The 22266-nt window shown below is 46.5% G+C and overlaps 1 protein-coding gene, 1 long non-coding RNA gene and 1 pseudogene across 6 annotated transcripts in view; 2 read left to right on the top strand and 1 right to left on the bottom strand.

The window, feature by feature from the left end:
* LOC143663850 (uncharacterized) overlaps positions 1 to 22266 on the top strand; it is a 110654-nt gene that overhangs the window by 73244 nt on the left and 15144 nt on the right. For 2 of the 5 annotated variants that reach the window (XR_013166207.1, XR_013166210.1), the window contains 3 exons: positions 2100 to 2183; positions 7759 to 7875; positions 8352 to 11338. The exons of 1 other annotated variant lie outside the window; for it this stretch is intronic. This is a non-coding gene — a long non-coding RNA (uncharacterized LOC143663850). Of the gene's footprint in view, positions 1 to 2099; positions 2184 to 7758; positions 7876 to 8351; positions 11339 to 22266 lie in introns of those variants that run through there. 2 more of the 5 variants (XR_013166212.1, XR_013166211.1) reach the window with 2 other exon arrangements.
* On the bottom strand, positions 1092 to 13329 carry SLC4A9 (solute carrier family 4 member 9). Its single transcript, XM_077137195.1, has 21 exons — positions 13112 to 13329; positions 12614 to 12774; positions 12226 to 12339; positions 11773 to 11828; positions 11469 to 11626; positions 11127 to 11214; positions 10682 to 10836; positions 10190 to 10306; positions 9835 to 10009; positions 9591 to 9724; positions 9150 to 9427; positions 8240 to 8298; positions 7815 to 8003; positions 7572 to 7685; positions 6240 to 6401; positions 5913 to 6091; positions 5136 to 5208; positions 2675 to 2743; positions 2256 to 2438; positions 1532 to 1687; positions 1092 to 1145 (listed from the first exon to the last, which is right to left on the bottom strand). Exons 1-21 carry the CDS (start codon positions 13327 to 13329, stop codon positions 1092 to 1094), a joined length of 2892 nt encoding a protein of 963 aa, XP_076993310.1.
* Positions 22069 to 22242, top strand: LOC143665076 (U2 spliceosomal RNA; annotated as a pseudogene).

Below are 22266 nucleotides of genomic sequence, written 5' to 3'. Positions count from 1 at the left end.
ATCTGTGAACAAAGAAGACATGATAAGGTCCCAGCAAATGCTCAGGGACATAGCAGGGTAAAAAACAGAGCAGAAGGAGTAACTGGGGATGAGGGAAGTCCAAGAGATCCAGCTCTGAGCCAGTCAGTGAATCTTCTTTTCTCCTGTTAGCCCCCAAAACTTTCCACTGCTAGTGGTGGGGACTCTTGGGCTCCTTCAGAGGGTCCTGGAGAGGAGGGTGTTCTGTCACCCAAAAGAGTTCAACTCATCAGAGGCAAACAGCTCTAGGCTTTTGCGCATGTGTGCTCTCTGCCTAGAATATCTTTCCACCATCTTCTCCTGGCTAGATCTATTCATTCTTCAGGTTGCAAATTATGGACCATTTCTCCTTGGAAGTCTCCACCAACTCCCACCACCCCACTTCACTACCTTCCAAGAAAGGGTTAAGGGGCCTCTCTGTTCCCTCAGCCTGTACGTCCCTCATCCAGCACTAAGAATTGACCGTACATTTGTCTGACTCTTCAGACTTAAGCTTCCTGAGGTCAGGGACCATGATTGTCTTACCACCGTATCTTTAGTTCTTAGATACTAAATGGTACTCAGAAAATATTTGATACCTGGATAAATGATATATGGGTCAAATGAATGAATGGCAGAGAGGGCAAGTAATAGAGGATCCCTCCACTTGTCTAGAATGTGGTTCTCAGAAGCCTAAGGAAGGAGTCCCTGGGGCAAGATAAAGGAGGTCTGTGTCTATGCTCCCTTCTCCTTCCCTTTCCCTCCCATTCTTTAGTCTTGAAACCTTCCCCTCCCCAACCCTCCACATCCCCTTGGCATGAGCTTGAGCTCCCTCTACTGACAAGACTGTAGAACTGCAGGAAGTCAAGCTCATACCCCTCACTTGTTTCATTCTTCCCTTTGGATATACCTTTCTAGCCACTACTCCAGGATTCACAAGGGACTCGAGTGTAAAGACAAAACTGGACTGGTCTTCGTAGGGAGGTTTCCAGGTCTGAGACGCCACCTCCCCCATCCTAGACACCAGGAGCAGTTCCCCACCCTCACCTCATGCTCAGCTTTCTGGGGTCTCCACCCCTAGACTCCTACTCCAGCTAATTCACAGAGATGTTGATTTCTGGAGCCTTTGGCTGATACATCAGCTCTGACTGTGGAAGAAAGATTCCAGGTGATGTTGGAATAGACAGAAAGACAGGGGCAGAAAGAGACCAGCAAACAGAAAAAGACCACGAGAGTGACAGAAAAACAAAGGCAAATCAGGGCTGAGAAAGCCGACTAGGGCTGTGTCCTCAGGCCTTTCTACCTCCATAGGCTCATAGTAAACCAAGGCCTCTGATTGTGAAGAAAAATTTCCCTCACTCCATCAGTCTGCCAATGTCAACATGGAGCTCTGGGGAGTGATTGTGTTGCCCGAATCTGGAGGCTTAATGGAAATATACTTTGACTTTGGACAGCTCCTGGCCTTCTCTGGTGTCTAAGAGTGCTTCCCCCACCCCTGTCCCACTCCCCTGAGACAGCCCAGCCTAAAGCTTACATCCTCACTGTCGCTTCCACTGAATGAGTGTTTTGGCTTCAGCCTCTTCTCAGGGATGCTTCTCCCCTCCTCTGGCATCAGTTCATCCAGCCAGAGGATTTCCTGTGGTGAGAAGACCTGCTCCAGTGCCTTACGCACCCCTACCAGGCCCAGCAACTGCAGGAATAAAAGCACAGGCCAAAGCTGTCAGCAACAGCAGCAGGAGCATTCACAATGGCCAGCATGTACTGAGATAGATATTCCGCATTGTTTCACTGAATGCTAATATAATCCTATGAGTTAGGATTGTCCAGAGAAGGAGGCCGAGGTCCGGACAGATTAACAACTTCCCAGAGATCACACAACTGGGAAATGGTGACCAGAAGCAAACTGTGTTTTCACCTTACTGAGAAACTAAGGTATCAGCATTGCCTCTCCCTGGGCCTCAGTTTCCTTCTGGGTTTTATACCCCTATCTTGTGGTTGATTGACCCAGAGAAATTGGGGAAGCCAGTGAATCAGGTATCCTAGGATTAGCCTGTCTGTAATCATCTTTCTTTTTTTTTTTTAATTATCTTTCTTTGTCCAAGGATCACCAACCAGACAGATCCAGGGCAAGTGAGAGAGGAGAGATTCTTCTGCTTCCACAGGGCTTGGCCACCCTTCCTTCCAAGGTTAGAGTCTCCCAGACACCTCCCCCCCTCCCCAAGGACCTCTGCAGGGTAAGGCCCACTGCCCAGCCCTGCCCTAGACACCATGAGGGGGAAGATGATGGCTGCAGGGGTAGACTTGATTGTCCAAAGTAGACCCAGGCAGGCAAGCTGGATGGTTGTGAAGAGGTGGACCCTGTTCAGAGGCACATGCCGCAAGAGCAGCAGGTCTGGCTGATGTTTTGCGGGCATCAACAATAGCTGCACCCTCTTTGTGAACTAGAGAAACGAGGAAGAAGAAAGCAAGCACTCAGCCTTCTAAGGGATACTGTTAGTTATCCCAGTACAGCAGGGTACAGAAGGCTCCTTTGACCCTCACCCATCCAGGGTGTGGCAGCAGACTCCCTGCACCCAAGAAAGAAAGAAAAGAAGGAGAGGAGAGGAATTGGCAAGTGCAGGTAAAGAGGTGCTGGTAGGAAAGAAAAGGGATTTCTAGGTAATTTTAATAGACTTACCTGGATGCTGCTAAGAGCTGTCACCCCCATGTATAGGAAGATGCCATAAAGCACAGGCATTGGGATAAACTGGTAGAAAGAAGTAGAGACATGGCAAAGGAGTTTACCTCTGCCAGCCACCCAGGTACCCCACCTTAGGCTCCAACCACAGACTTCTAGTATCTAGCATCCAAGCCAGCCCAGGTCTTTCCTTTGGAAGCATTTGCATGCCAGATCTCATTGAATCCTCACACCAACCAGATGAAGTAAATTCTGTTATCATCTTCATTTTACAAATAGGAAAACTGAATCTCAGAGAAACTAAATAACTTACCCATTATTTGACCTACCACTGCTCTCTCTGCTCCCGCTATTTTGGCCTCCTTTCATTCCCTCAACATGCCCCAAAATGCCCAAGTTTGTTTTTGCCTCTTGCAAGACCTTTTGCTTTACTCTTTCTGCATAAAATGCTCTTCCCCTACAACCAAAGCTATAGGCTGAGCCCCCAGTCTTGGGGTTTGTTCATATGAAACTTAACCCCACAGAGGATAGGTCATGCCTACTTAAAATTAGGCCTAAGAGTCACCCCCAAGAGAGCCTCTTTTGTTGCTCAGATGTGGCCTCTCTCTCCAGTCAACACAACAAGCAAACTCACCACCCTCCCCCTGTCTGTGTGGGACATGACTCCCAGGGGTGTGGACCTTCCTGGCAATGTGGGACAGAAATCCTAGAATGAGCTGAGACTCAGCATCAAGGGATTGAGAAAAACCCTAGCATGAGCTGAGACTCAGCATCAAGGGATTGAGAAAACCTTCTCGACCAAAAGGGGGAAAAGTGAAATGAGACAAAGTGGCAATGACTGAGAGATTCCAAACAGAGTCGAGAGGTTATCCTGGAGGTTATTCTTACGCATCAAAGTAGATATCACCTTGTTATTCAAGATGTAATGGAGAGGCTGGAGGAAACTGCCTGAAAATGTAGAGCTGTGTTCCAGTGGCCATGTTTCTTGAAGATGATTGTATAATGATATAGCTTTCACAATGTGACTGTGTGATTGTGAAAACCTTGTGTCTGATGCTCCTTTTGTCTACCCTGTCAAGAGACGAGTAGAACATATGGAATAAAAATAATATAGGGAACAAATGTTAAATTTAGTTTGAAATGCTAGTGATCAATGAAAAGAAGGGGTAAGGGGTATAGTATGTATATATATTTTTTTCTGTTTTTGTTTTATTTCTTTTTCTGTTGTCTTTTTATTTCTTTTTCTGAAATGTTCTAAGAAATGATCATGGTGATGAATATGCAACTATGTGATGATATTGTGAATTAGTGATTATATATGTAGAATAGAATGATCATATGTTAAGAATGTATTTCTTCCTTGTAATATATATTTTTTAATTTAAAATTAAAAAAAAATTTTAAATGCTCTTTCCCAGACTTTGGCATGTCCAGTTCCTTCTCATTTCATCTCAGCTAAAGTAGCACCCCAGCACTCTTAATCATCTTTCACTTTTACTTGTTATAGAAGTTTTCCTTATCTGAAATTATCCTCTATTCTTGTTTTAATTTTATCTGTCTCACCAGATTGCAAGGATGGGGATATGGTCTCTTTTGATGAGCACTGTATTCCTAGTACCTGGAACAGAGCGTGTCATATGGTTAATGCTTGGTAAATACCTGCTAAATGAGAGTCACCTACTTAGCAAGTGACTGATCAGGTCCACCTGGCTCTTTCTACAACTCCTTTCTCACCCAGCCTTCAGGACCTTTCCTTCCCCTATACTCTGGTCCTGCCAGTGACTCTTGTCTGTCATTCTCCACACCCTTCTTGATTGCTTTGTTGTCTCGACCTGTTGAACCTTTCTGCTGTTACTCGTTACTTAATTTTTGTTCATGTGTGTATATTGCTGGCTTGGTTGCATGCTCCTTTCCAATACTCTCCTTTCCCCTTCACACACACACACACACACACACACACACACACACACACACACACACTTCTTCCAGCTTCCCAGCAGAGTATTGCACACAGCCAGTGTTCCATAAACACCTGGTGAGAGAGAAGCTAGAGGCTTTTGCCACAAAGTTTTCCTGGGGTGTGATGATCATACTCTTAGTCTAAGGCTTCTTGGGAGGCTGGAGCCAGGCCTGCACTTGACCTTAGGGGATGGTGCTGGCGCGCCCTGCTCCATGGGGGTAGAAAGCCCATGGGATATGAGTTTGGGTCCTCAGATAGGAAAACTGGCTTTCTTAGTCGGCTCTTGCAAGTTACTCAACCTCTTTAACCTTCAGGTTCCTCATTTGGAAAATACATATGCCTCTCAGGGTTAGTGTGAGGACTGAATGAGACCAGGCATGGAGAAAACCAAATGCGGTGCAGCCCCTGGCACACAGTAAGAGCACAGCCAGTGTCCGCTGTAGCTATCTTTTCTACCATTTCTGCACTGACCCCACCCTGACCCCGGCCTAACTAAGGTACCTTGAGCACAGGTGCCAGGAAGATGGAGACTCCTGTGAGGATGAACACCAACAGGCCTGTCAGCCTCTGTTCCCTGGGGGGAGAAGAAGGGACTAACCAGGGCCTGGGAGAGCCCTGAGGTGCCCAGGCTGGAGACCCTAGCCAGGCCCCACTATAAACCCCAGCAGCAGGAGGGAATTAGAAGGATCCTCCCAACAGTCTACCTGGCAGGCAGGAAGGGGGCCTTAGCTGGTTGTGAACCCATCTGCTCCAGCTCATGACTGCAATCTGTTTTTGTTTTCTATTTTGATGGAAAGTTAGCAATTTTTATGCTGTCATAAAGGCTTAACATTTCACAATTTACAAAGTTGATTTCTTATACTTTAGACTGTCAAATTATGTGTCCTACAGTTTCACAATTGGATTGGTAAAGGATTACCTTGTAGCATCCATGATGGGCTTCTACATTGAATGGGGATTATTAGGTGGCACCTCACCCTTGACCTCAGCCCTGGCTGCCTCCACCCTTGCGTCAACAATGTTTCTCCTCGGGCCCCTCCCCAGCCCCCAAAAGGCAGACCCTAGAGAGGAGGAGAGGGGAAGATCTCGCTTACCCATCTCAGAGCCCAGAATCCACCCAAAGATTCCAATGCAGTGCTCATAAGGCAGTGAGAGAGCCCTCTGGAGTCACTGGCTTAGAATTTAAGCTGCCAAAATAACTCTGCCTTATACCCTGCTACCCACCCCAGCCCCCTTGCTGCCCACCTCTCACTCCAGCCTCCTGAATAATGGCCTCACCTGATGCCCAGGAAGTGGGGAGGCTCCCCAGGGGCACAGGCTGTGCTCTCCCTCCGAAGACTGTCCATGTGGGCCACGGAGATGACAGTGGCTGAGACATACCAGGGTAGCCCAAGTGCCGATGTGAGCAGCATCAACCCAGCCACACAAAAGAGGTCCAGGTGGAAGCCAGCTCCCTTCTGCAGGTAGTAGTGGAGACAATGAGGGTGAAACTAGCCCAGGTCTGGGCCATCTGTGCTTTGGGGTGGGAGAGGAGAGCCTGGAGCCCATCCTGGAGCTTCTGTCTCTTTGATCTAAGGGCCTAGAGTCTTACCAGGCAGGCCTTACCTGCAGTCTATATTCAGCACGGTTGAGGATGACTGCTGTGATTTGCTGGTCCATGAAGATGAGAATAGACAGGAGCAGGGCAGGCAGGGCTGCTGCCATGCTTAGCCACCAGGGGTTGGCTCCGAAAGGTGACACTAGCCAACTACGTCCAGTGAGCGTGGGCTGGGGGAGGGCATTCCATTGACAAGTTGGAGAGGGTCTACAAAGAGTACCTTACCCTTACACCCCAGCCCTGGCATTCTTGCACAAAATCCCTCCCCAATGCACTGGATACTGATGGGTGCAGTATGTGTGTGTGCACGCATGCACGCGTGTGTGCAATACATGTACACAGCTGGTTCAAAGCATCCCAGTGTCCTAAAAGAGCAGAGGAAGGGGACTAATTGGGTACTGGTCTGGAGCCAGGGGCTCTGGACTTTAGTTCACAGCACCCCTCCCTCTCTGGAAAAGGAGGAAGGGGTGGAGGAGACCTGCCCTCACTCCTTGACATACAGAGCCCTCCTCCTTAGGCACTCCCCCATCCAGGGTGGGGTAACTCAGGCTCAGACTTGCCTTGGTCTAGGGCAGGGGCAGGGCTGGGTGTGTCTGCTTCTGCTCTGATTACTAGCGTCTGTGCTGGGGAGGGGGTCAGGTCGCTGCCTCTGGTTCTGAGCTTGTGAGGCTGCACCCCCCTGCTCTCCTGTCGTGGGGTAGGCTAGCGGGGAGATCGCCAAATGCATAGGCAAAGTCTGGGAGTCAGTGCTAAGCTTTGTCCTGTACACTGCCATGCCCTGGGAGGGAAAGCTCCAGCAAGTGCATCTCGGGATCAGAGCGAGCAACAGGAGTGCAAAGAAGAAAGTGAGGACTAGTCCTACAGGCAGGGCCAGGTCAGGAATAGGGAGAGGTTCTAGCAACAGTAACTAACATTTATGGAAAATTCAGGATGTGACAGGCACTGTGATAAGTGCTTTGTACTATGATCTTCTGTAAACTTCAAAACAATCTGTGGGGTAGGAACTATTGTTATGTCCATTTTATAGGTGAAGAATTTAAGGCTCAGTAAGAAGTGGCAGAACTGGAATTCAGACCAAGGGCCAGATGTCCAGAACTCATGGTCTGAACCACTTACCCATAATAATAGCTGAATTGTATTCTGTGTTCGCCACATGTTTGGCACAGCACCACATTTAATCCTCACAAGAACTCTGTGAGCCCAATACTATTATTATTTCTATTTTATGAGTGAGGAAGCAGAAGTTTATAGGTGCAGAAGTATGGGATCTATGTAGCTTCCTCAAGGGTCCTGCTCACTGGCCCCACCTTCTCCTCTGTCCCCTGTACACCGACTCTCACCTTGAACTCTCTGGGCACTACAAGCTTTGGTGTGGCCAGTCCCAAGAAAGCGTCCAGACCACAGCACAGCAGGATAGCCAGGACTGAGGAGAAATCACCGAGCACCCTGCGTACCTGGCCAGGCAGTGAACACTCAGTCAGGGTCACACCCACCATCCCCTTCCCTTTACATCCTTCCCCATTGCAGAGAAGGCCCAAAGCCAAGAGCCAGGCTTTTCCCACAGAAACAGAGGTGGCACTCACCACAGAGGGGAAGAAGCGGCTGGTCTTGACATGCTTTAGGGCCGTGGCAAAGAAGAAAGAGGTAAGGAAGAGGAGGAGGGAAAAGAAGGCGATATCTGGGACCGTATTACAGCCAGGTCCACGAGGGTGGCCTCCCTGCCGGGCACATTCTGGTGGGGGCAGCAAGGATACATTGACCAGGCCTAAGTCCTGTATGGAGGAGGGGTCATGAATAGGGGGCCTAGCAGCAGAATGAGCCTCTCCATCCCCTGGGCCCACCTGTGGGGAGGGGGACCCATTGAAATGTCAAGCGCTTAGGGTGGGAGGTCTCCAGCCATAGGAAATGGCCTATGAGGATTTCCCTAGGCTACGGGTTGGAAAGAATCAAGAACCACTGAGTTCTTTGTCCTCTACCCTTTCCCTCTCAGGCCTTCCCAGGTGCTTACCGTGCTTATCATGTCTCCTCTATCTTCTGGCCTTATCCTTGCCCATTGAGAGTCATTTTCTGGGAAACAGAGAATTCAGGTATATGCCCCCTGCCCTTGAATTTTTCTCCAGCCCCATAGAAGCCTACCATGATGGGACCAGCTGAACCAGAGTTCTAGGCTTTGACTCCTCTGCCTGCTGACTACATCACTACCAGGTCTATGTTCCTCAAGACATTTCCTTGTGCCCATCTCTACCCATCTGGATTCTTGGTGCCTAGCACAGGACCTGGCCAGAGGAGATGCTCGACAAATGTTTGCTGAATGGATGAGCACACTGACTCGTTAGATTTACAAATCTGTGTGTTACCCCCAGGGCCAGAACTGGTCTTGTTTGGGCCTAGCATAAGGTCTGGCACATGGTAAAGAAAACACTCTTCCCAGTCCTGGTGTTCCCTTCCTTGGAGAGAGATGCAAATCTCTCTCCATCTGGCCAGTCATTCTGACCCAGGAGAAGAGCAGCAATTTATATGATTCATGAGTGAACTAGAGGAAGCTGCCTGCATGGTGCATGTGTTTAGCTTCACTTCCCTGGGGCAAAATGGCCCCTGTCCAACACTGCCATGGCTGGGTGGGAAGTTTATCTAACTCTGGAATCATTGTTAGGAAGTCCATTTGCCTATAGATATAACCAACATTCTTCTATCTTGGTATAATTTAATAGAAAAAAAGATATCTGACATCTCTCTATCTACTTTATTGTTTTATTTCTCACTTGATTCAGAACCAGAATAGGAAAGAGCACTGCTGGTTATTAGGCCCCCTCCAAACCAGAATAAGTTCTCAGTATTTCCTGAACTTAACCAAGTAAGGGACAGTAAAGGGACAATCCCTCCTCTACCTGACCAAACTCCCTATCTCCTTCACCTACCTCCTGGGCCTGGGAACTGGCAGATGCAGCCATAGGTGAGGGTCTTTGCCAGGTCAGGGCCAGGCCTCTGGATGGGATAGGCATGGGCCAAGCTCAGCATTTTGCCCAAGGCATCATAGATGAAGATGAGGCTGATGAGGGCGCAGAAGCCTTCTTCAGTGAAGCGGGTGAAATAGCGCACCAACACGCTGGCCTCTATGGCCACCAGCGCCAGGCAAAAGGTGGCCACCCAGATACCCACCCACAGGCGGAAGGGCAGGTAATCCAGGCTGTAATCTCTGGGGAGTGAGAGACAAACAGGGCTCAGCAGGATTGTTCTGCTCCCTGCTAAAGCCAGATCAGGTACCCCTAAAGCTAAATGACTGCTTTCACTTTTCCCTATTGACCCAGCCAAGATGAGGCTAAGGGTGAGGCTGTTGGGACCCTCAATAACTCCCTTACCTGCAGAAGGAGAAGAGTAGACGCTCAAAGACCAGTACTGGCCCAGTGCTGCTGAGGATGGTGAGGGGCTGGCCTGCCATCAAGCAGAAGGCAGCTCCAGCCACCGCTGTGCCCAAGAAACTTTCCAGCACCCCCTGGAAGACAGCAGGGGCTCAGCACAGGACCCAGGTCAAGGATCCCAGGGTTCTGGGCACTGTCCCCAGCCTACCGATAGTTCCCCTTTCCCCTCAGGCAGCCCACCTACCTGGGCACCTTCAGTGGCATCTCCCAGCAGCCCCCCAAAAGTGATGGCATTGGTGACGGTAGCTAAGTAAATGTAGAGCACGGCTGAGAAGCACTGGGGATGCAGGGCATCCAAGAAGTCGCTGATGTACCAGGAGGTCTTCCGTTGCACGTCCTGGACAAGGCCTCCAAAGAGCCTCCCGCCACGATAGTGGATCTATCATCAATGATCCAGGTTCCCACACCCCATACCCCCATCGCCCCTACTTTCTCTGTGCTCTGGTGGGCCCCTCCCTCAGTGAGTACACATCTTTGTGCCCTGTGACTTCTCCCCCCACCCAAACCCCAGCTCTTACTCCTACATCAGCTTGCCTCACCTGCCGGTCCGCTGCAGCTCTGGGCTGGGTGGGTATGGCCCATAGCCATGTCTGTTCTCAGCCGGGGCCCCGTGCAGTGCCAGGGACCCCTTGGTTTCCCGCAGTTGTGAGAGGGGCCTGAGGAGAAGCGGAATCCCAGGTTGGCTGAGGGTCTCCAACCAGTCCTTGACTCCATGCTGGAGTTTATGACACTCTGCCCCCTGGTGGCCGTTTGTTTCTCTGCCCGGGAGGGACCCTGCTCTGACCCATGAGACATGGGCTGCCCATCAAGGAAGTCTGGGTCATAGTGAGACCTTCTTATAAATGTGAAAGCCAAGCTCAGAGAGAAGAAGGCACTCGTTCAAGGTCTCAGAGTGGGAGAGTGGTTGAGCAGGAGTCTGCCTGACTCCAAATCCAAATCTAGACCCCTATTCCTTTCCTGAGACCCAGGCCCCTCCTGAAGACCCAGGACTTGTGGGGAAGGATCTGTATGGGATGGTGGCTCTTGGGTACCTTTTGTGCTGAGAGGGCAGATGTTTTGGCGGGGGAATCCGGGCTGTCGGGTCCCACCGACCTGGGGGGAGCACTATCACCTCCTCTAGGAAGGCATCCAGAGCTGTCAGAAGGTCATGAAGGTTGCTGACCCGACGAACTGACCACTGGAATTGCTGGGACACAGAACAGGCATAAGTACCGATCTGGACGCTTGCATGCACTTTCATGGTCTCAAAACTAGACACAAGTCACAGAGGCAGACAAATCATTCAAGCATTCATTCATGCAATGAGTATGTATTGAGCACCTCTGTGTGCCAGCACTGGCTAAGTAATGGGGCTACAGTGGTGGCCAAGGAAACCTCAGTCCCCGTGCTCACAAACCCAAGACTACACCCCACCTTGCTGCTGCACTCAGTCACCCAGACATAAATCTTATGCACTCACAACCCAGCCCAGCTCACCGGGTCACTGAGGAGGACAGCGGCCGCACGGCCCATCTCATGGTAGCCTGTTCCCGGCAGGGGAGGACCGAGGAGGAGGCAGAAAAACCTGAGGAGAAAACCAGACCCCACAGAAGGTTCGAGGCTGCTTCCCATCTAGGCTCCACAGAGACTCCGCTGACTTCCCTCCCAGCACCCATACACGTGTTCGCCTACTTTGCACCTCCACCCCTTCCCCTGACCTCAAAGCTCCATCCCCCACCATAGCCCCAGAAAACTGGACCCAGATACCCCCAACCCCCTCCCCAGTGAAAGCTCTCCTTCTGGGCTCCAGGATCCCCGACCCCAATTCATCAGCCTTACCTGCTAGGGAGGGGCACCTCAGTAAGGGGTCCCAGCACCACTGGATCCCGCAACCGCACAAAGACCCCCAGTGGCTGGGCCAGGAAGCCCAGCTCTCCTGCCAGCACAGCCGCTGCCTCAGCCTTGGGAGGCAGCTTCTGTCTCAGGGGGTTCTGGTGCTGGGTGGGCGACACAGAGAGTGATGGGTTATTTGGGGAGGGGGATGTTGACAGAACATCCCTCTTGACTGAGGAGTCCAGTGGAGGGTGAGCCATTACTAATCACTGACTCCTCTCCCAGCCCTAGTCAAGGATGGGCCCCAAACCTGTTCCTTCAAGGGATCTTCTTCATCACGAGAATTCTCTCTTGAATGAGCAAATCCTACAAGACAGGAACATGCTGTGATTAAGAGCACAGGCTTTGGAGATGGATCTGCCAGGGCTCCCAACCAGCTTTGCCCTCCTGCCCTTTCCCTCTCTGAACCTGTTTTCTCATCACTGAAGTGGGGGTAACCGTAGCAATGCCTCACAGAATGGTTGTGAATATTAAATGAGATGCTGAATGTAAAGTACCTGGCATAATACCTAGCAAGCACGTCCCTTTACAGAATCTGTTATAATTCTGTTATGATTCCAGCCCCTCCATTCTTCTCCCATCACCATTTTCTCCATTTTCCCCCTGCCTATGAGCCCTGGGCTGAGAAAGGTGCAGAGGAAATCAGGGACGAAGCTTCCCATCCCAGGATCTTTGGTCTGGGGCCCAGGGAGAGGCCTCTCACCCCAGCAAGGCCTGGTGCCTGTGGTCCGGATGTGGTGCTGGGGTCTCTGCAGCAGCAAGGCCTGCAGCTGCCGTCTCAGCTCTGGGCTCAGTGACTCCACCCTGGTCACCTGCTCTGGGGAAGAGATGTGGGTCTCAAACCTGGGGGTTTTCTGGCCCCCTCTCCTCTTTCCCCTCTTGCCCAGGCCCCTTTCCCTTCTGGGAGACTCAAGGAGTGCAGGGGCCAGTGAACTTGCTCCTCCACTGCTTTTCCATCTCTACCCTTTGACAGGGATGGACAATTCCTGGGGTGGGATGGAATGGGCTCTGAAAGATTCCAAGACTTTGGTGAGGAATCCCGGGGAAATGGCGTGATTACCCAGACCCTCCCACATAGCCTCCCTGCATACCCACGAGCTCCATGAGGCTCTGAGCTGGACAGTCTAGCAGTAGGAGGCCCTCGGCCAGCAGCCTGCGGAGCTTCTGAAGGCTGGGCAGCACTAGGGTGGGCACATGGGGAGCGCTCCACCGGTCCGCGCCCACCTCCAGCTTCTCCTCAAACAGTACCCACCTGTAAGGGAGGGGCATGGAGAGAGGTATTACGGCCATCTCTCCCTGGTCCAGGAGTGGGGTCACAGGGGAGCCAGGGAAGGTAGGGCAGTGGGGCAGCCTGGGCCCAGTAGTGCAGAGGATGCCCCTCCCTGGACAACTACCCCTTGTCTTGGGGACTGGAAACTGTGGAGAAGCTTGGGCATCATGGAGGGTGAGGCACTAAAATAAGGGAATGCAGAAAGGGACGTCTTGAATGAGGGTAAGAGGGAGCCCCACCAGAAGAGTTGGAGAGCATGAAGGAGGCACGAGCTGGGGGTGAGGAAGGACCTCCTAAAGCTGGTCTGGGTCCCACTCACCTGCCTGTCTCCCTCCACTCCAGAGCCTGGGGCAGGCCCAACAGTTCATTCAGCTGAATGAAGAGCAGAGGGTCCTCGGGAACCCGCAGTTCCTTGCTGTCTGTATCTGATGGGCCACCAGGGCTGGAGCCCGGGCTAGGGCCGCTGCTCAGCTCCCCTGTGGGAACATTTTCAGGGGAACTGGTGGCTTCAAACTCCTCCCGGCCTGGCAGCTTCATCTTGGTGAGGCTTGCACAGAATCTCAGGATCAGTGCAGTCCTGGGTTCTGAGGTCTGGGGCCCTCTGGCTGGCTGCATTTATAATGTGCCCCCTCCCCCACCATAGCAGCACAGCCCAAACAGAGTAAGGCCTGCTTATTCCAGAGCAGACCAGGTCACCTCCTCCCCTTGTTGGACCCCCTCTGACCTAAGAATGTTTGTAAGGACAGTCTGGGGTTTCCTAGGCTCTCCAGAAATGCCCAATCTGGGACCAAGTTATGTGTATGTATTTCCTGTGGGATCAGCTTTGTCCTCACTGTGTTGTATGTAAACAGGAGTAAGTGGCTGGCTTGGGTCTGAGGACTGACACCACCAGATTTTGTTGTCCCCTACCCTGTATCAAATACAAACAGGACTGTTTTGGGTACCACCAGCAAGCCCAGGGGCCACACATACCTATTTGGACAAACAAGTGTCCAATAACTCACTGGGTCTCTGGAAGTCAGGCAAGGTAAGAAAGACCTTTAATGGGAGAGGCCCTGCCCATTAAATGGGCTAATAAAGGAGAGTGGAGGCAGCTCAAGGAGAACACAAAGGCAGAGTCTTAAATTCCTTTATCCAACGCTTGGTAATGTCCCATTTTCCCTGCGTCCCCCGAGGACTGCCTCTCTAATTCAACCCTGCAATGAGGATGGAGAAGCAACTTGGGTTTGTGTGTGAGGGTTCCTGGTGCTAAATGAACAAAGGGGAATGTGGTCTGTTAGCAAGTCCTCTAGGCTCCACCTTCAAAATATATCCAGAATCCAGTCACATCTCTCCACCTCCAACACTACTACCTCATCCAAGCCCCCTTCATTTCTTATCTGTATGATTTCAATAACCCTCTAGTTTTTTGCAATAATCTCTCTGCTCCACACTTCCTCCCTTCCCGCAAAGTCTATTTCCCATACAGCAGCCCTAGGAGTCAAACCCCCACTCTCCTCCCTGAGAGATGGGACCGGCCAGCCCTCCCCACCAACCCAACTCCAAGGAGTCCCCAGGGCAGGAGGTGCTCTATTACCAGTTGTACAGGGGTTGGTTTCCATCCCAGGAGGAATACGAACTGGCCTGGGGCATGAGAGGACCCTGGACCTCGGTGACCATCCCTGCAAGGACATGACCAACCTCAGGGACCAGTATTCAGGGAGGCTGAGGGTGCAGGGAGCACTGACTTGGCATGAACATCTTCCACATTTCCACTCCCTCCTCCTCCAAGTTCGGGGGTCTATCCTTGCCCTCTGTATGGCCCTAAGTGCACTGGCTCCTAGGGCTGCCTGCAGTTGAGGGCCACCATGTCTCCACCCTCCCCAGACCCCGATGCTACACACACTACCACCCCCTGGTGCCCTGAGAGGGGTAGGTTGGTGAGTGGCATGAATGGGAACACTAGGTCTGCCTCAGGCACCAGCCATCTCTCAGGCAGGGTCGGTGGAGGTGTGCTGTGTGGGTAAGCAGCCCCAGATGTGGTGGGCGCTGGAAATATTTTTGGCCCAAGAGTTGGAAGACTGGGCTCTCATCCTGGTTCATTCACGGACTCCCCGGGTGTCCTTCAGCAAGGCCCCTTCCCTCTCTGAGCCTCAGATTTCTTACCTATAAACACAGAGTTGGGGTAGATGATTTCCAAGGTCCAGACAAAATATACCTTTTTGGTGTACACCGATCTGGACCCTGATGTGGAGGGCGTGGTGCTGTCACGAACCTCAGGTGGCCTGGATAAAAATCCTATCGTTGTGACTTTCTAGCGAGTGGGGAAGAGATTTATCTTAGCTGAGCTTGAGCTTTCTTATCTGCAAAATGGGAACAATAAAGGTGTCTACTTCACAGACTTCATTAAGTGAGATGGAGCGTGTAAAGTAGGTCAGCACACAGTAAACACAATAAAGGGAGGCAATTATGATTATTATATAAGTATGAAAATAGTCACTCCCAGTTGGGGGGAAGAGGAACAGTCATATATAGAAATGCCAATTGTGTCCAGCAATTGTACTTGGCACATTCTCTCATGTAATCCTTATAGCAAGCTTTTATTTCTTTTTTTAGTCTTTGCTTTTATTGATTAAATTTTTTTTAAAATACAATAACAAACACAAACATTCTTAACTTATGATCATTCCATTCTACATATATCATCAGTAATTCACAATATCATCACATAATTACATATTCATCATCATGATAATTTCTTAGAACATTTGCATCAATTCAGAAAAAGAAATAAAAAGACGACAGAAAAAATTTGTACATACCATTCCCCTTACCCCTCCCTTTCATTGATCACTAACATTTCAATCTAAATTTATTTTAATACTTGTTCCCCCTATTATTCATCTTTATTCCATATGTTTTACTCATCTGTTGATAAGGTAGATAAAAGGAGCATCACACACAAGGTTTTCACAATCACACAGTCATATTGTGAAAGCTATGTCATTATACAATCATCTTCAAGAAACATGGCTACTGGAACACAGCTCCACATTTTTAGGCAGTTCCCTCCAGCCTCTCCATTACATCTTGACTAACAAGGTGATATCTATTTAATGTGTAAGAATAACCTCCAGGATAACCTCTCGACTCTGTGTGGAATCTCTCAGCCATTGACACTTTATTTTGTCGCATTTCACTCTTCCCCCTTTTGGTCGAGAAAGTTTTCTCAATCCCTTGATGCTGAGTCTCAGCTTATTCTAGGATTTCTGTCCCACATTGCCAAGAAGGTCCACACCCCTGGGAGTCATGTCCCATGTAGACAGGGGGAGGGCAGTGAGTTTGCTTGTTGTGTTGGCTAGAGAGAGAGACCACATCTGAGCAACAAAAGAGGTTCTCTTAGGGGTGACTCTTAGGCCTAATTTTAAGTAGACTTGACTTATCCTTTGTGGGGTAATGTTTCATATGAACAAACCCCAGATTGGGGGCTCAGCTTATTGCTTTGGTTGATCCCACTGCATGTGAGAATATCAAGAATTCAACATAGGAAAGTTGAATTTTCCCCCTTTCTCACCATTCCCCGAAGGAGACTTTGCAAATACTTTTTTATTCACTGTTCAAATCACTCTGGGACTTATTGGGACATCACTCTGGACAATCCAGCAAGTCTCATGCCCTACTCAAGTTTCCATGTACTTATGGTGTTCATTTTAACTCTCCACATAAGTTATATTAGGAAATGCACTAGTCAGAATATAAATTTTATACCAAATAAACATTTTTTACTTTAGTCTTGTGCATAAAAGTTAAAGTTTTAAAATATTAATTACCATCTATTTTCAGCACCCTGCAGTAATGACATTTCTTTGCTCTTCCTCATGCAAAAACATTTTTTTAATTTGTACATTTAGTCACTTTCATTATACACTCTAGGCATTCCTAGGTTATACCATATCAGTCTTTATCGTCTATCTTTCTTTCGGATTTCATTTGTGTCCCCAGCCCTCCTCCCTCTATCATTCTCACATTCAGCTTCATTCAGGGTTTTAACATAATTGTATTATGGTTAAGTAGTATTGTGCTATCCATTTCTGAGTTTTTACAATCAGTCCTGTTGCACAATCTGTATCCCTTCAGCTCCAATTACCCAATATCTTACCCTATTTCTATCTCCTGATGGTCTCTGTTACCAATGAAATTCTTCAAGTTTATTCACTAATGTCAGTTCATATCCGTGAGACCATACAGTATTTGCCCTTTTGTTTCTGGCTAATCTCATTCAGAATAATGTCCTTAAGGTCCATTCATGTTGTTACATACTTCATAACTTTATTCTGTCTTACAACTGCATAATATTCCATCGTATGTGTATACCACAGTTTAGCCACTCGTCTGTCGATGGACATTTTGACTATTTCCATCTCCTTGCAATTGTAAATAATACTGCTATAAACACTGGTGTACAAATGTCTGTTTGTGTCCTTGCCCTCATGTCCTCTGAGTAGGTACCTAGCAATGGTATTGCGAGGTCATATGGCAATTCTATATTTAACTTTCTGCAGAACTGCCAAACTGCCTTCCATAACAGTTGTGCCATTTGACATTCCCACCAACAGTGGATAAGTGTGCCTTTTTCTCCACATCCTCTCCAGCACTTGTCATTTTCTGTTTTATTGATAATGGCCATTCTGGTTGGTGTGAGATGATATCTCATTGTGGTTTTGAGTTGCATTTCTCTAATAGCCAGGGAAGTTGAGAATCTTTTCATGTGCCTTTTGGCCATTTGTATTTCCTCTTCTGAGAAGTGTCTGTTCAAGTCTTTTCCCTATTTTGTAATCGGATTGGCTGTCTTTTTGTTCTTGAGTTGAACAATCTCTTTATAAATTCTGGATACTAGACCTTTATCTGATATGTCGTTTCCAAATATTGTCTCCCATTGTGTAGGCTGTCTTTTTACTCTCTTGATGAAGTTCTTTGATGCACAAAAGTGTTTAATTTTGAGGCATTCCCATTTATTTCTTTCTTTCTTCAGTGCTCTTGCTTTAGGTGTAAGGTCTATAAAACCGCCTCCAATTATAAGATTTATAAGAGATTTCCCTACATTTTCCTCTAACTGTTTTATGGTCTTAGACCTGATGTTTAGACCTTTGATCCATTTTGAGTTAACTTTTGTATAGGCTGTGAGATACGGGTCCTCTTTCATTCTTTTACATATGGATATCCAGTTCTCCAGGCACCATTTATTGAAGAGACTGCTCTGTCCCAGGTGAGTTGGCTTGACTGCCTTATCAAAGATCAAATGTCCATAGATGAGAGGGTCTATATCTGAACACTCTATTCGATTCCATTGGTCAATATATCTACTTTATGCCAGTACCATGCTGTTTTGACCACTGTGGCTTCATAATATGCCTTAAAGTCAGGCATCGTGAGATCTCCAGCTTCGTTTTTTTCCCTCAAGATACTTTTAGCAATTCAGGGAAACCCTGTCCTTCCAGATAAATTTGCTTATTGGTTTTTCTATTTCTGAAAAGTAAGTTGTTGGGATTTTGATTGGTATTGCGTTGAATCTGTAAATCGATTTAGGTAGAATTGACATCTTAACTATATTTAGTCTTCCAATCCATGAACACGGTATGCCCTTCCATCTATTTAGGTCTTCTGTGATTTCTTTTAACAATGTCTTTGTATAGGTCTTTTGTCTCTTTAGTTAAATTTATTCCTAAGTATTTTATTCTTTTAGTTGCAATTGTAAATGGAATCGTTTCTTGATTTCCCCTTCAGATTGTTCATTACTAGTGTACAGAAACACTACAGATTTTTGAACGTTGATCTTGTAACCTGCCACTTTGCTGTACTCGTTTATTAGCTCTAGTAGTTTTGGTGTGGATTCTGCAGGGTTTTCGACATATAGTATCATATCATCTGCAAACAGTGATAGTTTGACTTCTTCCTTTCCAATTTTGATGCCTTGTATTTCTTTTTCTTGTCTAATTGCTCTGGCTAGAACTTCCAACACAATTTTGAATAACAGTGGTGATAGTGGACATCCTTGTCTTGTTCCTGATCTTAGGGGGAAAGTTTTCAGTTTCTCCCCATTGAGGATGATATTAGCTGTGGGTTTTTCATATATTCCCTTTATCATTTTAAGGAAATTCCCTTGTATTCCTATCCTTTGAAGTGTTTTCAACAGGAAAGGATGTTGAGTTTTGTTAAATGTCTTCTCTGCATCAATTGAGATGATCATGGGATTTTTCTGCTTTGATTTGTTGATATGATGTATTACATTAATTGATTTTCTTATGTTGAACCATCCTTGCATACCTGGGATGAATCCTACTTGGTTATAATGTATATCTTTTAATGTGTTGGTGGATTTGATTTGCTAGAATTTTGTTGAGGATTTTTGCATCTATATTCATTAGAGAGATTGGTCTGTAGTTTTCTTTTTTTGTAATATCTTTGCCTGGTTTTGGTATGAGGGTGATGTTGGCTTCATAGAATGAATTAGGTAGCTTTCCCTCCACTTCAATTTTTTTGAAGAGTTTGAGGAGAGTTGGTACTAATTCTTTCTGGAATGTTTGGTAGAATTCACATGTGAAGCCATCTGGTCCTGGACTTTTCTTTTTGGGGAGCTTTTTAATGACTGATTCAATTTCTTTACTTGTGATTGGTTTGTTGAGGTCATCTATTTCATCCTGAGTCAAAGTTGTTTGTTCATGCCTTTCTAGGAAGTTGTCCATTTCATCTACATTGTTGTATGTATTAGCATAAAGTTGTTTATAGTATCCTGTCATTACTTCCTTTATTTCTGTGGGGTCAGTGGTTATGCCTCCTCTTCCATTTCTGATCTTATTTATTTGCATCCTCTTTCTTCTTCTTTTTGTCAATCTTGCTAAGGGCCCATCAATCTTATTGATTTTCTCATAGAACCAACTTCTGGGTTTATTGATTTTCTCAATTGTTTTCATGTTCTCAATTTCATTTATTTCTGCTCTAATCTTTATTATTTCTTTCCTTTTGCTTGCTTTGGGGTTAGTTTGCTGTTCTTTCTCCTGTTTCCAAGTGGACAGTTAATTCCTGTATTTTTGCCCTTTCTTCTTTTTTGATAGAGGCATTTAGGGCAATAAATTTCCCTCTTAGCACTGCCTTTGCTGCATCCCATAAGTTTTGATATGTTGTGTTTTCATTTTCATTTGCTTCGAGATATTTACTGATTTCTCTTGTAATTTCTTCCTTGACCCACTGGTTGTTTAAGAGTGTGTTGTTGAGCCTCCACATATCTGTGAATTTTCTGGCGGTCTGCCTATTATTGATTTCCAACTTCATTCCCTTGTGATCTGAGAAAGTGTTTTGTATTATTTCAATCTTTTAAAATTTGTTGAGACTTGCTCTGTGACCCAGCATATGGTCTATCTTTGAGAATGATCCATGAGCACTTGAGAAAAAGGTGTATCCTGCTGTTGTGGGGTGTAATGTCCTATAAATGTCTGTTAAGTCTAGCTCATTTATTGTATTTTTCAAATTCTCTGTTTCTTTATTGATCCTCTGTCTAGATGTTCTGTCCATTGATGAGAGTGGGGAATTGAAATCTCCAACTATTATGGTAGATATGTCTACTTCCCTTTTCAGTGTTTGCAGTGTTTGTCTCATGTATTTTGGGGCATTCTGGTTCAGTGCATAAATATTTATGATTGTATGTCTTCATGTTGAATTGTTCCTTTTATTAGTACATAGTATCCTTCTTTGTCTCTTTTAAGTGTTTTACATTTGAAGCCTAATTTGTTGGATATTAGTATAGCTACTCCTGCTCTTTTCTGGTTGTTATTTCCATGAAATATCTTTTCCCAACCTTTCACTTTCAACCTATGTTTATCTTTGGGTCTAAGATGTGTTTCCTGTAGACAGCATATAGAACGATCCTGTTTTTTAATCCATTCTGCCAATGTAGGTCTTTTGATTGGGGAGTTCAATCCATTAACATTTAGTGTTATTACTGTTTGGGTAGTACTTTCCTCTACCATTTTGCCTTTTGTATTTTATATGTCATATCTAATTTTCCTTCTTTCTACACTCTTCTCCACACCTCTCTCTTCTGTGTTTTTGTATCTGTCTCTAGTGTTCCCTTTAGTATTTCTTGCAGAGCTGGTCTCTTGGTCACAAATTCTCTCAGTGATTTTTTGTCTGAAAATGTTTTATATCTCCCTCATTTTTGAAGGACAATTTTGCTGGGTATAGAATTCTTGGTTGGCAGCTTTTCTCTTTTAGTAGTTTAAATATATCATTCCACTGTCTTCTTGCCTCCATGGTTTCTGCTGAGAAATCTACACATAGTCTTATTGGGTTTCCCTTGTATGTGATGTATTGCTTTTCTCTTGCTGCTTTCAAGATCATCTCTTTCTCTTTGACCTCTGACATTCTGACTAGTAAGTGTCTTGGAGAACGTCTATTTGGATCTATTCTCTTCGGGGTACACTGCACTTCTTGGATCTGTAATTTTAGGTCTTTCATAAGAGTTGGGAAATTTTCAGTGATAATTTCTTCCATTAGTTTTTCTCCTCCTTTTCCCTTCTCTTCTCCTTCTGGGACACCCACAACACGTATATTTGTGTGCTTCATATTATCATTCAGTTCCCTGAGTCCCTGCTCATAATTTTCCATTTTTTTCCCTATACTTTCTGTATCTTGTCGGATTTCAGATGTTCCGTCCTCCAGTTCACTAATCCTAACCTCTGTCTCTTGAAATCTACCATTGTAGGTTTCCATTGTTTTTTTCATCTCTTCTACTGTACCTTTCATCCCCATAAGTTCCGTGTTTTTTTTTCGGACTTTCCATTTCTTCTTTTTGTTCATTCCTTCCCTTCTTCATATCCTCCCTCAATTAATTGATTTGGTTTTTGATGAGGTTTTCCATGTCTGTTCGTACATTCTCAATTAGTTGTTTCAGCTCTTGTATCTCATTTGAACTATTGGGTTGTTCTTTTGACTGGGCCATATCTTCAATTTTCCTGGTGTGGTTTGTTATTTTTTGCTGGTGTCTAGACATTTAATTACCTTGATTAGTTTATTCTGGAGATTGCTTTCACTTCTCTTACTTAGGGTTTTCTTGCTCGATGAATTTGTTGTCTATCTGTTCTTTGACCTTCAGTTCAGCTTTTTCCGGACCACTAGCTTAGGTTTTGTTTAACAGAGGATAATTTTTTAGTTCTTGTTTTCTTGTTTCTAGGCACCATTTATTGAAGAGACTATTCTTTCCCAGGTGAGTTGGCTTGACTTCCTTATCAAAGATCAATTGTCATCGCTTTTCCAAGTGTAGTATCTGTTCTTATCAGTTTAATATCTACTACATCCTCTATTCGAGGACAATATATTAAATGGATTTTTGGAGTTAGGAGATGGAATAGGAGCTTGCTCCATCCACACCACGCATTGACCTGGTATTGTAGTACTTCCAGGAATGGTGCACCCCCCCTCGGGGGAACAATAAATGTATAA

The sequence above is a fragment of the Tamandua tetradactyla genome, chromosome 20 (genome assembly GCF_023851605.1).
Source record: "Tamandua tetradactyla isolate mTamTet1 chromosome 20, mTamTet1.pri, whole genome shotgun sequence".
NCBI lineage: Eukaryota > Metazoa > Chordata > Mammalia > Pilosa > Myrmecophagidae > Tamandua > Tamandua tetradactyla.
The sequence above is the reverse complement of the archived record's forward strand: the minus strand, read 5'-3'. Positions and strand labels throughout refer to the sequence as shown.

Coding starts and splice junctions, on each gene's coding strand:
- SLC4A9 (XM_077137195.1), bottom strand. CDS start 13,329: ATGAAGCTGCCAGGCCGGGAGGAGTTTGAAGCCACCAGTTCCCCTGAA. Junction 8,299..9,149: donor CCAGTTCCCAGGCCCAGGAG/GTAGGTGAAGGA, acceptor TCTGTTTCCCAG/AAAATGACTCTCAATGGGCA. Junction 5,209..5,912: donor CCCCACTTCCTGGGCATCAG/GTGAGGCCATTA, acceptor TTCTCCCCCCAG/GGAACAGAGGCTGACAGGCC.